The sequence below is a fragment of the Eubalaena glacialis genome, chromosome 12 (assembly GCF_028564815.1).
Source record: "Eubalaena glacialis isolate mEubGla1 chromosome 12, mEubGla1.1.hap2.+ XY, whole genome shotgun sequence".
NCBI classification, from domain to species: domain Eukaryota; kingdom Metazoa; phylum Chordata; class Mammalia; order Artiodactyla; family Balaenidae; genus Eubalaena; species Eubalaena glacialis.
The window spans coordinates 36,843,849-36,859,145 of NC_083727.1; the positions used below are offsets into that span (position 1 = coordinate 36,843,849).

Here is a 15,297-nt window from a genome sequence, read left to right on the forward strand (position 1 = left end):
AAAAAAGTGCAAGGCAGGGAAGTCTAAAAGAACTTCAGATTAGCTACAAAAATTGTTCACTGACATTAAAAATGACAATTTCCCATGGTCAGCCAAATTAGTGTTATTCTCTAAATCTATAAAACTTGTGATATGTCTCAGGTGTACATGTTTCTTTCCTTCTCTAATAGAAGGGGAATAGGAATAAAAAGGGCAGTAAGAAGATGTGAAACTTCGGTGAAAAAGCTCCACCCAAAAAGAAGTCTGCTGCCTCTGGTAAGGTCAATATCCCAGGACAGGCTCCCTCTCCAGGGTCACTGGATGGAACTTGTTAGCGGGAGGTCATTCTGGCGAGTGTCACTGAGAAGTTCCCAACTATAGCCCTGGGTCAACACTGGTGGCTGACCCTGTAAGCAGAACTGGCTCCACCAGGGAAGCCGTGAATTATAGGTGGAAATTTGAGGTGGCTGCAGGAGGTTGTGGACAGGTGCAAAGGTACAGATGTAGAATTCAACTTACCACTCACTGCCCTTAAGTGTCAAAAACCCACCAACTAGATGAACTGTCTCAGGCTAACCAAGTTCATAGTTACAGACTGCATTAAAATTACCTCAAAGTATTTCTAGAACAAGACATAAATACGTATATTTTTAAAAAATCATTGAGAACTTAACCTATGCCCCTACCTTACCCTGAGCAAAATCACCTGTACTAAAGTGAAAAAACTTCTTTAAAATATATTTTTTTCAAATATTATATATTTACATAATATATTCAAATCCGGGGGGTTTCAGGGTTTAGCGTCAGTATAAGACACAGATTGATAATATAGACTAGAGCCAGACTGCTGGACCTGAATTCCAAATGTGCCACTTGCCAGCTGTGTGATCTTGGGTCATTTGTTTAACTTCTCTGTACCTCCGTTTCTTCATCCAAATTGAGATACATAATTGTAATTTCTAATTCAAGAGCACTTACTTCATGGCAAGTGATCAATAAATTGGCTTCATATTTTTACACAAAAACTTGACGATACTATGTATAGGGGCTTCAGGAAAGGAGAAAAATTTTAACAATCTGCCGTTATTACACACGGATAGGACATACATATGGAACCAAGTTAGAGACCCTGGGAGGGATATTGGTATCATTAAATGTTTGAAACTAAACAGAATGCTTGAACATCCACAGCTCTGGGGCAATATAAGCAATCGGGTAAGTGGTTCTGATCATGGTTCTCTAAACATGAAGTTATGGATCACCTTTTATTTCCGACGACAAGTACACAGAGTAACTTGCCAACTAAAACTAATCTCCATAACATAAATCAATCAGGTGGACAGATCTGAATTACTAATTTGATCACCTGTATATATGAATTAATTTGGGGTTGATTTTTTTTACTCTCACTGCATTATTTAGTACATCCTATGTGAAGCATCTCCCAGCAAAGATACTTCTCATTTCCTTGGAGGGGCTCGTGAATCACACTGTAGGATACACACATGGCTTTAGAATTAATATTGTTATTAATGATAAATAATCCAACACTTCCTCAGTGTCTTCTAGGAGGTAAGGAACTGTGCTAGGTGTTATGGGGATCAACAATATATTGTAGACAGTGGTAATGTGAGATATATAATCACCCCCAAATCCTTTCTGGAAAGGACCAAGCCTATAAACCATAGAAAGATGCCTAGGGATGTTCACAGAGCACTGAGCATGAAATGCTGGTGCCAGGGCTCTTCAGTGTGATGCTATAGAAGCTTGGAGAGGATTCACCATTCCAGAAGAAATGGCAGGGAGGGACAGGCCTTGCTGCTTGCCTTATATAGAGCCCGGCATGGCACACAAATAATGAGTAAAAAATAAATACACATGAGGAAAACACAGGGGCAATGGCAACAGCACTTAATTTCTTTCTAGAAGTCAGAGATCACTCTTCAGCAATGCTAGCTCAAAGTGAATTAAAACAGATCTATAACTGAGTGCACACTTTATGCCAGGCCTAGGATAAGTAGACACAGCTCCTGGGCTCCAGGAGCTCATGGCGCAATGAAAGAGACAAGCACATTAATGTGGAGGTGCAGTAACGGACACATGCATTGCATTATTCATGTGCTGATTCAACCAGATGGAGGCCTATACCCTGCAAGCACCAGAAACAGAGTGGTGACCAAAGAGGGACCTAGTCTCTCTCCGTGGGTATATGAATTAAGGCACAATCTAGATATAACAATCACACTAGTGAATCAATATTGTTAAACTGAGATAAACTATGTAAAGGAACGTGATTCCATGAGAGAGAAAAATGAAGGGATCTGGCCTAGACTTGCTGGATGGTCACGGAAAGGAAGACTGAACATGGAGAGTAATGGGAAGAAGATGTTAAGGCTAAGGTTCTGGTTTGTAGAACTGTATGGGTGATGGAGCCACTGCTTCTTGAACAAAGACCAAGCACGGAGGTCTAAGTTAATGTTTGAGTAGACAACTGAATCTTTGGTTTGGGAACTCAGAAGGCAAGTCTGGGATGGACATCTGAAATTGGTCATCCTTGGCATATCAAAAGGTAATTCAAGTAACAGGTATACCCAGGGAAAAAATAAGGAAGGAAGAGAAATGACTAAGGGGCAGGATGTGTCAGGGAGAAATATTATGTAAATCTAGTGGTATGAACAAACTTTCATTCTACCTGTTTATACTTACAGTGTATTCCATAGTACCCTGGGGCTTCTGAACCACCATCTTCTTTTCTTTTTTATCATGTGTTTTGTTTTGATTGTCATCTGAAGAATAAAATGTATATAAGTGAATGATTTCATTTTCAGAAATTGAGGATAGGGTAATCTACACTATATTAAAACCCACTTTCGAACTGACTTTGAAAAAAAAAGGATTAAAAGAAAAATGGACTAAATGTACCAACAGACCAAACTCATAAAAACATATTGTTCATCCATGTATACTTGAATAAATGATTAATGTTAACTGTGATCAAATAGTACAAATAACAATGAGGTTATGCTTTGTAGTTATTCAAGTATTCGTTTCAATGATAATGTATAAAGATGAAGTTAAAGTAAAACTAGTACACTCACGATATAAATGATGTATAATAATGTATAATGTAAATCAGTACAGCCCTTTTAGAAGGTGATTTGTTAATATGTAACAATAGCTATTAAAATGTTCATTCTTTGACTCAGTAATCTTTCCCTTATTTATCCTAAGGAAAAATTCAAAAGAAGAAAAATGCTATGCACAGCATATGGTTACTGCAGTGTTATTTATAATAATGAAAACTTGTAAAGACCTATATGTTCAACAACATATTAAGTTGGACCACAGATTTTGCTATTTTTAAGGGTCAAACTGGTCAACCTGATAGTTTGGCAGCTGCATATGATTCAACCTAATTGTTATGATTAAATGTATCAACCCAGACACTGAAAACCAGAGAGACCTATATCAATGGATACAAATTAAGTGACAAAAAGTACAAAATTGAATTAACTATGAAAAGATGCTCTAACTTGTATGAGATCAGAAAAATGCAAATTAAGACGTAGCATCATTTTACATCTATTAGCGTGGCAAAAATCAGAAAGTTGGATAATTCTAGCGTTGGCAAAGATGTGAACTGCTACTAGCAATGTAAACTGGTACAGCCATCCCAGCAAATTAAGTACATATGTAGCTCGTATGAGTCAGCAAACTAACCCACAGATACACATCCTCTCCCAGGAGATATCATGAAGTAACCTGCTGGAGGGTACACAGAACAACAGTATCTGTGGCAGTGGGGAGCAGGAGGGTAAGCAAAATATATCTAATTACTGCCTAGAATCCCAGAGCATAACAAGCCAGAAGTATACACTGCGACATGTTTACATCGAGAGAAACAGAATGAGACGTACAGAACGGTATCATTATGTATATTTTAAAAAGCTGTCCACAAAACAACTACACTCATTTTTCAAGGCCACATCCAGACAAAAGCCTATACACATTGAACACAATAGAATGGAGTGGAGCGGGGAGAGAAACGGGAGTGGGGAGTGAGGATAAAAAGGAACTCATGAATAAATAACGAAGGGCCCAGCTCTGACCAGTGATGACAAGCCATGCACTCTGAAGTGTGATTAACGCATCCCTCTACATCTGAGGTCCTACAACTCCCCACACCCACACGCAAACCAACAATATCATTTCAACTACACAACAAATGTGGGTGAACTGGATGAGAGCTGGAAGGTAACACAGAAATATGAAAATAGTTCATTCACATGGGATTTACTGCCTTTGAAGTATTTCCTTTACATTATTTTAAATTAAGAACCAAGAAAAAAAAATAGATGCTGCTATTAGTATCCTTTTCTAGTCATTTGTAGAACCAGAGATACCCTGAAAAATCCCTCTGCTGTAAAAAATGACCTCCCTTCTGTCAGGTGACCACATCTAAATTACTTCAGGAAGGTGAGCCTGTGCTGACTGTGGTTTTCAGATCTCCAAATACTGCAGGTCAGGAGATTCCACACAGCCTACTGAAAAACCCAATCACAGTATTTTACAACTCTTATCATCTACCTGGTGTTCATTCTTGTTACTATCTCAGCTCCACTCTCTGTCCCACACTCCTGTCCTTCTCTTTGTCACCATAAACAGCTGTCCCTTTAGGTTCTCGTGCTTTCAGCACAGTCTCTGCATGTCCTTCTGTAGGTGCTTCCTATTTCTAGAACCTAAGCTGCTGTTTCCCATCTGTGGCAGCTTCAGCCCATGCCCTTCCATAGGCTGTGCATAATCATCTCTGGTCTCAATGGGGGCACTGTTGTAAGCCACCAAATCATGAGAGTTTCCATACAGTCAGCTGCCAAAGAAAGACAGGTGCTGGCTGAACCTTCCAGGATAAACTTAACTATGTACACCTGAATTAGTACAAAAATTACTTTCCTTTGGCACAAGTGGGTAGGCCAGAAAAATGGCAATCACAGTAGTATTATTAAAAGAACACAAAAACCCACCAGAGTCTAAGATTTTGAAATACTTGAGGTAAAGACCGTAATGTACCCATCTTTGAGCATCCTGTGCCTTAATATGATACCCGTTATATATGCTTGCATGAACTTTCCAATATAGATCAATGAGCCTGACAAGTTTGATGGTGGGCAACATTTTCACTGATAGAGCATCACACCAGGAAAATCATCAGAACCAATCAAAGCCACAACCCGAACACTAAGTTTTACTGTTGACTGAATACAGAAAGCAGAGAAGTAACTGGCACATTCTAAGGACCCAAATGTCTTCATATCAGTATAGCCCAAGGAAAGGCTTCATATTACTTCCTAAATATTTTCTTGCAGTAAGTTTTCAAGATGGCCGGCTGCTTGTCTCAATAAGCGAAGTCCTGGATACCTTATCTAGATGGGTTCTGCAGCACATGGTCCACAAGGCACTGCGGAGAGTGGGGAATAGACCTGAGCCTCCTTGGAAAGAGCTACTTTGCTGTGCTTCAGGAGGGGGCTCCACCTCCAGCACTTCAGGTGAGGACTCATGGCCATCCACAAGGATGGAATTATCTCTCAATGACACCTGACGCCTCTACTTCAAGCTTTAGGCCTCAGGCCCTTTACACCTATCCAAATTCGGATCCTTCCCCTGCTTACAAAAACCTGAAGCAAATGATGTAAAAGTATCTACTGCCAGAGGAGAAAATTGGCCAGGTGATCCTCAGAAGCCATTCAGAACAAAGCAACTATACCTCCTATTTGCCCCACCTTTGAAAAGTTTCAGAGCCAGTTTTTCCCACCCAGTAAGAATGTAACTGGGACAAAACTGACCAAAACCCTAGAAGAATGAAACATAAGCCCTTTTGCCTAACCTGTCTCGTTTCTCATAAATCCTGGAGGGGCTGAAACAGGGAACGGGGAGAACCTGTGTTGACCTCAGGTGGACCTGGTGCCCTGCCCACAGCCCTGCTTCCTCCTCCCTTCCCAGCCCACAGGAGGGCCAGGGGTGTCCGGAAAACCAGGCTCTTGCCTCCTGCATCTGAGGAGATGCTCGATATGTTTACAGAAAGACTCTTCTCTCTCCATGTGTTGGGGCTAAAAGAAGGTGATGTCCAGGGCCTGAAAAGGCATAAAAGTCGGATGTAAAGGAATCCTTTCACTAGGTGATCTGTGAAGTCGTGGAGGTTACAACTGCCAAGAGAATATCCGAGGTTTGAGAACAGAACCTAAGGAAGGATTAGATTTGGGGGGCGGGGGGGGCGGCGAAAAGAAGTGTGGCTGATTGGCGGGTGGGGAGGATTGGAAAGAGAGGAAAGTGAGTGTAATGTCACAAAGGCGTGGAAAAAAGTTAAAGGAAAGTTGTACTGACACTGTCAAATGTTACCCTGAGGATGAGAGATGGAAACCTGGAAACAGGTAACTGGGAGGTCACAGAGGTCCTGAGGTGAAAAGTGGAGGGATCTCAAGACAGATGGTGTTAACCCTATCAGTAAAGTTATTTGCTAAAATGTAAGGAGGTGAAGACAGGACTGGGGGTTTAAGGGGTTGTGACATTTGGAAGAGTTATTGTGGCAAAGATCAGGTTTTAATAAAATGAATACCAAAAGAAGCAACAAGAAGAAGCAGTAAGGGTTCCCCCAGGGGTGGGTCTCAACATCAGGGTGACAGACCATGCAAGAAATAAGCAAATCCCCGGCTGTCATGGCCACCTATGGGGTTAGGACATGCAAGCAGGGCAGCAGGAGCTCGAGGAGTGGTAGGTGAGGGGCACCGAGACGGGGTTAGGAGAATGACATGATGTGTTAGCTTCCTATTGCTACTGTAAGACATTACCACAAATCTAGTGGCTCCAAATAAAAAATAGACACAAACGTACTATCTTACAGTTCTGTACGTTCCAAGTCTGACGTGGGTCTCACCAGGCAAAATTCACGGCGTCAGCAGGCAGTTCTTTCCGGAGGCTATAGGGGAAGACCGGTTTCCTGGCCTGTTCACATCAGAAGTAGCCCACTTCCCTCAACTCAAGGTCCCTCCCTCCATCTGCAAAGCCAGCAACACCAAGCCATGTGCTCTCATGCTGCCGTTTCTCTAGATCTCTCTCTTCTGCCACCTTCTTTCACTTTTCAGAACCCTCATGTTTATACTGGGCACCTGGATAATCCAGGATGTGCTCCTCCTTCAGGTCAGCTGATTAGCAACCTTAATTCCATCTACAACCTTAATTCGCCTTTGCTGTGTAACCTAACAGGTTTTGGAAATTAGGACATGGATATCTTTTGGGGAGGGTGGGAGGGCATGAGGGCATTATTCTGCCTACCACAGGTGGAGAACAGGTTTATGGGAAAAGATAAAAGAGGTTCAGATCCAAAGAGGGGATTTTTGAGGATGCAAGTAGTGATCTCAGGTGTGAATGTGAGTGTGCTGGGGAGAAGGGGGATAGGGGAAGGTGGATGGAGGTGTTCAGGAATGCAGCTCTGGTTATATGTTTCAGTTCTGGAAAAATTCCAGCAAGAATGAGACAATATCAATGTCACTGAAACCTGAGCACCTGGCTCCTGGCACAGACCACTGGGGACTGAGTGAAGTCAGGACAGTGGACATTATCCATTATTGTACTTGAAAACAGAAACAAAGAGATACCTGTGAATTCCCTGGATCTTGATTCCATACGCTCTACATAGATAGAGGAAGGATAGAAAAGTCAGTGTGTAGCTTTGTTTTTTCTATTATCAACTATCTGAACAAGCACAAACAGAACGTTGAAAATTATCAGGTTTTCAAATTATATCAGAACCAATTTTTCTCTGGCCTTACATCTACTGGGTGTGTGTGCCCCTTCTGCCCTTACTCCTCTTGAACAATCAATTCTCTCCCTTCCTTCCGTCTCTATCATAAGGCCATCTGAATAGGTACACGAAGCTGAAAGCACAGGACCCACTACACACTTGTCTGAAGAGGAAGGATGGTTTCTATGGCATCCAAAAGATGTGGATTCAGAGAGCAACAATTGTCTATGTCTCTCTAAATCTAAGAAAAGGGTACCCTGATTTGTAAACAGGAAAATCTGTTTCCAATGACAGACATAGCCCTAAACTGGGAACAGATGCATTTGGTTATGGCAATCTGATGATATTAATCAAAGTCAGGTCATGTGCCATTTTCCTTATGTCACCCAACATTTTTCTGATTATTGTTTGGTTTTGGGGTCGAAACAAGCTGGGTTCACCAAGCAACCCTCATGGCTGTGCAATGTTAAACAAGTCACTTGAAATCTTTGTGCCTCCGTTTCCTTATCTGTAAAATGGAGATCTCACAATGTTGTTCAAAAGATTAAATGAGATAATGGGCACAGTGTTTATCTCAGAGCCTGGCACAGAGTAAGTCTTTAACAAATGCAATTAATAATACTGCAGTCAACATAAGTAAACAGCAATCTGAACAGAGTAGGGTGTTAAAAGAATTATACCATAAGCAAAAGGTTTCATTCCAGAAATACGGGAGTGATATAGCATTAATGTGATAGATGATTATAAATTGCTTAAAGGAAAAAAACCATATCCGATCACTCTGATACATATCAAAAAATCATCTGGTGAAATTAAACAGCCATTATTATATTTTTAAAAAGAATAAAATTTTTAAAAATCCAACTGTTAGAAAACTAAGAATAGGAGTGAATTTCCTTAACATGATGAAGAATGTTTAGTTACTCTTTTTTTTTTATTTTTATTTTTTTTTATTTTATTTTATTTTTTTTAGTTACTCTTTGATATTAAGGAGAAATATGCTTCTGAAAAAGCAATGAAACCCTAAAGGTTGTATACCAAAAGCAATTTCCCCATAAGAACGAAAACTAAATGACTTCATGACATCACTTCCAGGACTGCAGTGCCTGGTTAGTTACCTAAATGCAGCCTGAACTAACACACTAGTGAGGCCGCCACCCCAGCCTTACAGAAGATTCCAGGGTATGCAGTGGGAGGGATACCCACAGGCACTGCACAAGCTCCACCCGTTCTTTTTATTCCTGTTGTTCTACGAAGACAAGTGCCTGAGAGCACTTCCAGCAAAGCTTTTAAGGCTTCTGGGCATAGTATCTCCCAGTCCACTAAATTACAACAAAGAGGCTAACCGAATGTGAGGCAAGGCTAAACCACAAGTACTCAAGGTCATAAAAATAAACTCTGTAGTGGAGATGAAAGCAGAAACACTTCAAACATAAGGAGACAGCTTGGAAATCCCCAGGAAGAAGAGGGAACCCCTGCCCTTTATTGGAGGCCACCTTTTAGAGCCCTGAAAGGCAACATGTGTGCAGAATGGACTCCATGTGCCCACTTGTTCCCCAATGGTCTCTAGAATTAAGCACTATAAACACTATTCTAAATCCTCCTAAAGCATGCCTGAGTAAACAGATGAATTCTTATAGCAGAAACCAAAAGCAAATATAAAAAGTAAAACACTAACCAAAATAAATACAGGAATCCCTACTATCATAGTTTATACTCAACTTTGTTCTGGAATCTCTAGTCATAAAAAAGTTTTAAATACTGAAAAGAAAGAAATGAAAATTTGATTATTAGCAGATGAATTAATTATCTACCTCAAAAGCCAACATCATAAAAACATCCAGAAATCATAAAATCGTTCAGTAAGGTGACCAGATGTAGCAATGTTTTATACTTGTGATAAAAACTATTTGGAAAAGTTCCAGCATAATGGTATCAAACTAGAAAATATCTAGGAATAAATACAGCAAGATAATGGCAAGAGATACATAAAAAAAGTTTTAAAGGTTCTCTGAAGTATATAAATGGAAGCTTGAATACAGGGTGGTGCATATAATGTTCCTAAATAGGAAACATCATTCTTGTGAATATTTCACTTTCTCTTCAAATTAATTTTTAAATTATATGCGATTTAGGTCAAAAATTTAAAAACATTTTGGAGAAGGGAAACGTGTCAAACTGTTAACCAGGCATAAATATATAAGACTAGAAGCTAAATACATTAAGACTATCCAAAATTATTTTTGAAAGAGAAATGAGGGTAGGTATACTGTATTGATGTTAAAACACACAATTATAAAGCCATAGCAATTAAAACATTGTGGTGAAATAACTAAAAATCAGAGCTGTATTGAAAGAATTTCATGTAAAATAAAGGTACCTTTATAAACCAGAAAAGAAAAGGCTGAGTTTTCACATAAGTGTCTAACTTATTGTTATAGAGGAGGCTCTGGCATCAGGCAGACAGAACAAGTCCTTGTCCGCCCCTGGCTCACTGTGTGACCTTGAACAAGTGACTTTACTTAGTGAAAGCAGTTTCCCAGGGTGTAAAATGGGAATGCCAACTGGACTCTCACAGAGAGTTCCTGTAGGGATTAGATAAGGCAATTCGATCAGGTAAAGCACTCCACAATGTGCGGAAAAAGGGCTCAGGAAACGTTATGGATTATTATTCAATGATGTTGGTGAACACCAGCTAACATTTAGAGAAAAACCCAGATCACCCTCAAATCAGTGCAGAAGGATCAAAGATTTAATAGTAAAAAGTAAAGTCATAAATGTCTTTGAAGAAAATACAGGACTTGTCTTTGATTAAAGAAGTCACATCTTCTCTATTGGTGATGCACACTTCCCATATTATTGACCTGCCTCTGTCAAGAGTGCAATTAAAACATTCCATATTATTATTTAGGATTCTAAGGGTAACTTCTGGAATACCTGATCATAAACTGTTAACAATAAAAGTTTAAACAGCTGTGCCATGAGGAGCCTTCCTCTCCTGAGCCTGGAAAGGGTAGGAACATGAGGAAAAACCCTGTACTCAGTGTAAACTCCATGTTTCATCCTCAGTTGACACAAAGGGAAACAGCTTGCAGTAGATGTTATTTTCCTTCTTTCAAGCACATCACAGGCACTACAGTCCTTGATTAAAATGAGTCACACTGAAGTAAAACCTAGACTGTAAGAAGGGCAGAGGAGTTGTCTATCACGGAACGTTTTACCTCAGAGCCCAATACCACCCTCAGCTCTGAGCAAGCCCTCAACTGTTTGTAGAATGAATGGAAGGTAGCTATGCTCACCACTATACCACCAATGCTGTACTGTGGAATGAATGAACTAGTCTCACGCTGACTCTGAGGAACCAGGTTATTTCAGTTGTTCTCTCAGCATTTGATTTCGTTGTAAAACCAGTGAGCGTTCTGAATGTAACTACGTATGTGACTAGGTCAAGTAGTTAAGCCCAGAGAGAACTTCCAACCTTATCATCACTCATTATAGCTCAGGGGAAAAGGTAATTCCATGTACACTCAACTTTTTCTTCCTTACTAAGATACAACAATGCTCTTGAGGCAGTGGACAAGACACTAAAATGTGATTTAACTTTCGCCTTATTTTTCTCTCAGAGTTGATTCAGGAGAAGCAGAAAGATGGGGGAGGTTTCACTCGGGCTTTGGTACCAGAGACCTTGGCTTAAACCCTGCTTCATGCTGAGCTGTGGTGGGAACTTCTGCAACTTTTTCAGCTTCTAGATTTTCTCATTTATAGAATAGGCTACTACTGCCTGCAGTAGATCGTGATAAGTAGAAAATTAAATAATGAAATAAAGCATCTAGCCCACAGGAGACACGCACCCAAAATACCCACAGATTCTTTCTGCTCTTCCTCATGTCTGGTGCTGCTTCTCCTCTCCTTCTCACCTTCCTTCCCACCCTCTGAAAAACTCTTTCAAAATGTCTTTTTTCTTTTTTATAAATGGATCAAGGGCTTAACTGAGTGAATTTAAGCTTTAGGAGAAAATATAGGAAACATGAAAACCAATTCTATATGAATCAAAACTATCTGTGGTCATTTTAAAATACAGTTGAATGAAAGGAGAAAATACCAATCACCCATTTTACCCCCATTCAGAGAGAAACAATGTTTGCATTCTGGTAAATATACTTCCAACAGCTCTCCTTCTTTTACACAAAGATGGAATTGTAGTCTATACACTATTGTCAACCTGCTTTTCTACTGTAACAATATTTTGTGAAAATTTCCCACGTCATTAACTGTTTTCTTCATCATTAAAAAACGGTGGGACTTCTCTAGTGGTCCAGTGGTTAAGAATCTGCCTTCCAGTGCAGGGGACGCGCTTTTGATCCCTCCTCGGGGAACTAAGATCCCACATGCCGCGTAGCAACTAAGCCTGCGCACTCTGGAGCCCGCGCGCCACAACTAGAGAGCCCGCATGCCGCAACTAAGACTCGATGCAGCCAAATAAATAAATATTAATAAGTAAATAATTATTTAAAAAAACATATATTGAAAACAAAAAAATGGCACATAGTATTCCATTTAAAGTTATTTTAACTTTCCCACTATTTTAAACATGCAATGATAGTCGCTGTGGTCAAATCCACTACGCTCATGATCATTTCCTTAGGGTAAGCTTCTGCAAACAGAATTGTTGGGGAAAAGGGTGTGCAAAAGTAAAGCTCTTGATAAAAATGGCCAAACTGCCTTCCAAAAAGATCCGACCACATTCCTCCTATCAGTGTTTTCCCCTTGCACTCTCCCCAGTTCACTTTTAATTTGATTTTTCAAAATCACTCGAACTGAAAAATCACTAACCCTATTTAGTCTAATCTGTTGTCCTTCCCTTGGCCCCAACCACATTTGAGTGTTTCTCTAAAAGTGAGATTTCTCATATACGAATGTGATATCACACGACGGACTGAGCAGGAAACAAGACTTGCAAGATGCAGACCACCATAGTCATAAGAGGACTAGACTCTCAGACGGAACTAATACAGCAGGTTTTGTCAAACACAGCTGCTGCACTAAGTGACTAGAATGGATTACAATATACTGCGTTAACGGGAGGGCTGGAGCTGTGAGGCAAAGGAAGGAGGTTCCCTTGAGCGAAACCCAGCCAGTTAGCAGGGCCTGGGGGCTGTGGGAATGGGGAGACGTTGGTCAGAGTACAAACATCCAGCGATAAGATGAATAGGTTCCGAGGATCTAATGAACAGCATGGTGATCATAGTTAAATACTGTATGCTATACTTACAAGTTGTTAAGAGAGCACCTCTTACATGTTCTTACCACATAAAAGAAATGGTAATTATGTGACCAGATGAAGGTGTTAGTGAATGCTAGGGTGGTAATCATTTTGCAATATATCCATGTATCAAATTAACACATTGTATACATTAACCTTACAAAATTTTATGTCAATTATATCTCAGTTAAGCTGGAAAAAAGAATTATGATGCCTTTTTATATTCCTACTTATAGTCATGTTTACAATCATTATATGTATTTTTAATTTTATGTTTTATTAGTTGCAATGCTGACCACCAATTCTTTTATAAAATGACTTTTTCAAGACTTCCCTGGTTAAGAATGAGCTTGCCAATGCAGGGGACATGGGTTCCATCCCTGGTCCGGGAAGATCCCACATGCCTCAGAGCAACTAAGCCCGTGCGCCACAACTACTGAGCCTGCGCTCTAGAGCCCACGCACCGCAACTGCTGAAGCCCGCACACTCTAGGGCCCACATGTCGCAACTACTGAGCCTGCATGCTGCAACTACTGAAGCCCATGCACCTAAAGCCGCAATCCACAAGAGAAGCCACCGCAATGAGAAGCCCTCGCACCACAACGAAGAGTAGCCCCTGCTCGCCACAACTAGAGAAAGCCCGCGCACAGCAAGAAGACCCAACACAGCCAAAAATAAAAAATAAATAAATACATAAAAATGACTTTTTCATTCTTGAGGACTACATTTTGACATGTGTCTCAGAAAAAAATATCACTCCCTCTCAGTAACTTTATTTTAAGAAAGGTATGATACAAAAGGTATGTTTCCTGAAACCTTAGTATGTCTGAGGATGTCCTGTTGTCTTTGAGTCTGAAAAACAACTTTTACTTCACAATTCTGAAGGAGATTTAATTCCTCTGGTGTTCACTGCTGTGGAGAAGTCTGTGCCTCTCTTCTCTGTTCCTTTGTAGGGAACATTTTTTTAAGTTTTTTGTGTTTTTTTTTCCTTTTTGCCTGTTTTTTTTTTGTTTGTTTTTACCATTTATCCATAACCTGTAAACATTTGCCACATTTAAGTGCAGAGTTTTCCCCTTAATTTTGCTTAAATATGATGAGCTATTTGATTTCAAAAGTCAGATACGAGTTTCAGCTCATGAAAGCATTCTTCCTATCTTACACTATGTCTGATTACTGCTTCCATTCCCATTGTTCTGACCTCACCAAGAACACCTTTGATTCCTAGGCCCTTCACTTATGCCTCCCATATCTGTCATCTTCTCTCTTAACGCTTGCATTCTTTCTGTGATGATCCTTTGCATTCTGGGGGCACTTGTCAGATTGGACCTGTTCACCACCTAGGCTTTCATGGTATGACTTCACTTTAAACATTAGTCTGACTTCCTTGATGGCCCCAAGAAGCACAAGCCTAATTATTTCCATCCTAATAATTTCAATTTATTTTATACCCAAGTCCCTGAAGTCTTTATACACTGCTTGATTAAAAAAAAATGAATAAGGTTCTTGATATCCTCTTTCCACATCAAAGTCCATTTTAATCCTTTAATTTGAGCTCTAAAGCACTAGAATGATCATTACTTTTGAACAGAAGAGTCATGCTATTGTATGTTTGTGGTTTGACCTACTTTTACGTTTAGGAATTAATTTATCAGAATAGCACATCTTTGGCTTTCTGAACTTGCTAAGTGAAACAAAGATAAGCAACAGATAGGAAATCTTCACACACGTGGTTAAAAAATACCCTAAGAAAAAGTAATCTGTATGAGGAAAAGTGTCAGGGTTGCCATCATGAGAAGTAATTCAATAGTTGGTTACTTTCATCCTGTAGCAAACCCCAAAAATGTTTAACGAAGGAAAAGTGGAGAATTTCATTTATTTTACTCTTGTTAAGTTCCTTTTGAACTCAGGAGGGAAAACTATGATGTGAAATGATTTAGACATTGCAGATTTATTATTGAAAAGCTAAATTCATTCTTCTACACTGCAGAGGTTTTCTCTAAATAAATCTTTACTGCAATAACCACAAAACTGACCAAACTCTTACCTAAGTACTTTCTGTTTGTTAAAATAACCTCCCAATTCTCTTACAATATCTACTTTACTACCCAGGATTCTTAGTATTAACCTTTTATATTAAAACACTACAAAAACATAGTGATATATTTTATCCCAATTTAGGCTTGCCTCCCATATTTATAAAATTTCTCTATCTCTTTCAGGTCTTACATCTATATATCTGTGTTTCAGTTAAAGAACTTCC

The 15,297-nt window shown here is 39.7% G+C and overlaps 1 protein-coding gene across 4 annotated transcripts in view; it reads right to left on the reverse strand.

Annotated features, from left to right (window-relative positions):
* The window catches only part of NCOA7 (nuclear receptor coactivator 7), a 156,037-nt gene that overhangs the window by 62,257 nt on the left and 78,483 nt on the right, over positions 1-15,297 (reverse strand). For all 4 annotated transcript variants that reach the window (XM_061207653.1, XM_061207654.1, XM_061207655.1 and 1 more), the window contains one exon: positions 2,686-2,765. In XM_061207653.1, coding sequence (XP_061063636.1) covers positions 2,686-2,765 — 80 coding nt within the window. The remainder of the gene's footprint in view (positions 1-2,685; positions 2,766-15,297) is intronic.